Genomic DNA, 855 nt, shown 5'->3' with positions numbered 1-855 from the left:
CTCCTAAAGTCTCGCAGTAAAGGATCTTCACACTCGCTATCTCATAGGATCTTTCCTGTCCTTTCCCGAGTTCTTTTGGTTTTCTCGCGGCTGCGGTCACGCCCGGCCCCACCAAGGGTTCCCTTCCTTACTAACCCAAGCGGTATGTTTATCGTGTACTGTTTTGTGCTCACCTCCAGCTCCAGGCCCGGCCGCCCCCCCAAGAGAGCCTCCGACTTCATGACGATGGCGCCCAGCCCCGACGCGCTCTTCGACATGAAGAAGCGCCACCTGGAAAATGGCGGATTCCACAACGGACACTTGCCCGGTAAGTAGTCACAGACGAAGCAGCAGCAGCGCTGGAGGAACAGCAGACCGTGACGTCACGCTGAGGTGTTCCTCTTGCTGCGGCTGCTTTGCGTTTCATCATTGCACAGTTGTCAGAGCGCTTGGGATCTGTTGCGAGCCCGAGGTCTCCACTCGCCACACTTCACGCAAACTCCCACGGCTCGCCCTAGGTAAAGGACGGAGGAGGCGGAGGGACTCAGCATTTGGTCCAAGGCCTCCTTCGGCTAAGACAGAGGAGGCCTCCTTCGGCTAAGACAGAGGAGGCCTCCTTCGGCTGGCCTGGGTGCCCGGCCGCTGTGTCCAGGGCTGGCGGCGGGTTCAGCGACCTTGCTGCGCTGCGCTTTATTGAACGCTCGTTAGTTCATTATTGAGCCATTATTTAACTTTATGAGCTCTGAGAGGTTTTGGATTAATCATTATTGATCTCTGCCTAACGTTTGCCCGACTCTAACTTGATCAACTGACTCTATTTTTAACGGCGGAGGGATTCTACTTTATTGCCGACCTCCTTTGCAGTTTGCACCGAAG

General features: G+C 55.6%; 1 protein-coding gene across 1 annotated transcript in view; it reads left to right on the top strand.

The window, feature by feature from the left end:
* LOC119587040 (dachshund homolog 1-like) overlaps positions 1-855 on the top strand; it is a gene marked incomplete in the record, with an annotated part of 60,882 nt that overhangs the window by 42,954 nt on the left and 17,073 nt on the right. The window contains 1 exon segment of the mRNA XM_037935788.1: positions 180-307. Within this exon segment, the coding sequence (XP_037791716.1) occupies positions 180-307 (128 nt within the window).

This window comes from Penaeus monodon, chromosome 22, assembly GCF_015228065.2.
Source record: "Penaeus monodon isolate SGIC_2016 chromosome 22, NSTDA_Pmon_1, whole genome shotgun sequence".
Taxonomy (NCBI): domain Eukaryota; kingdom Metazoa; phylum Arthropoda; class Malacostraca; order Decapoda; family Penaeidae; genus Penaeus; species Penaeus monodon.
This window is presented reverse-complemented; position numbering and strand designations above follow the sequence as displayed.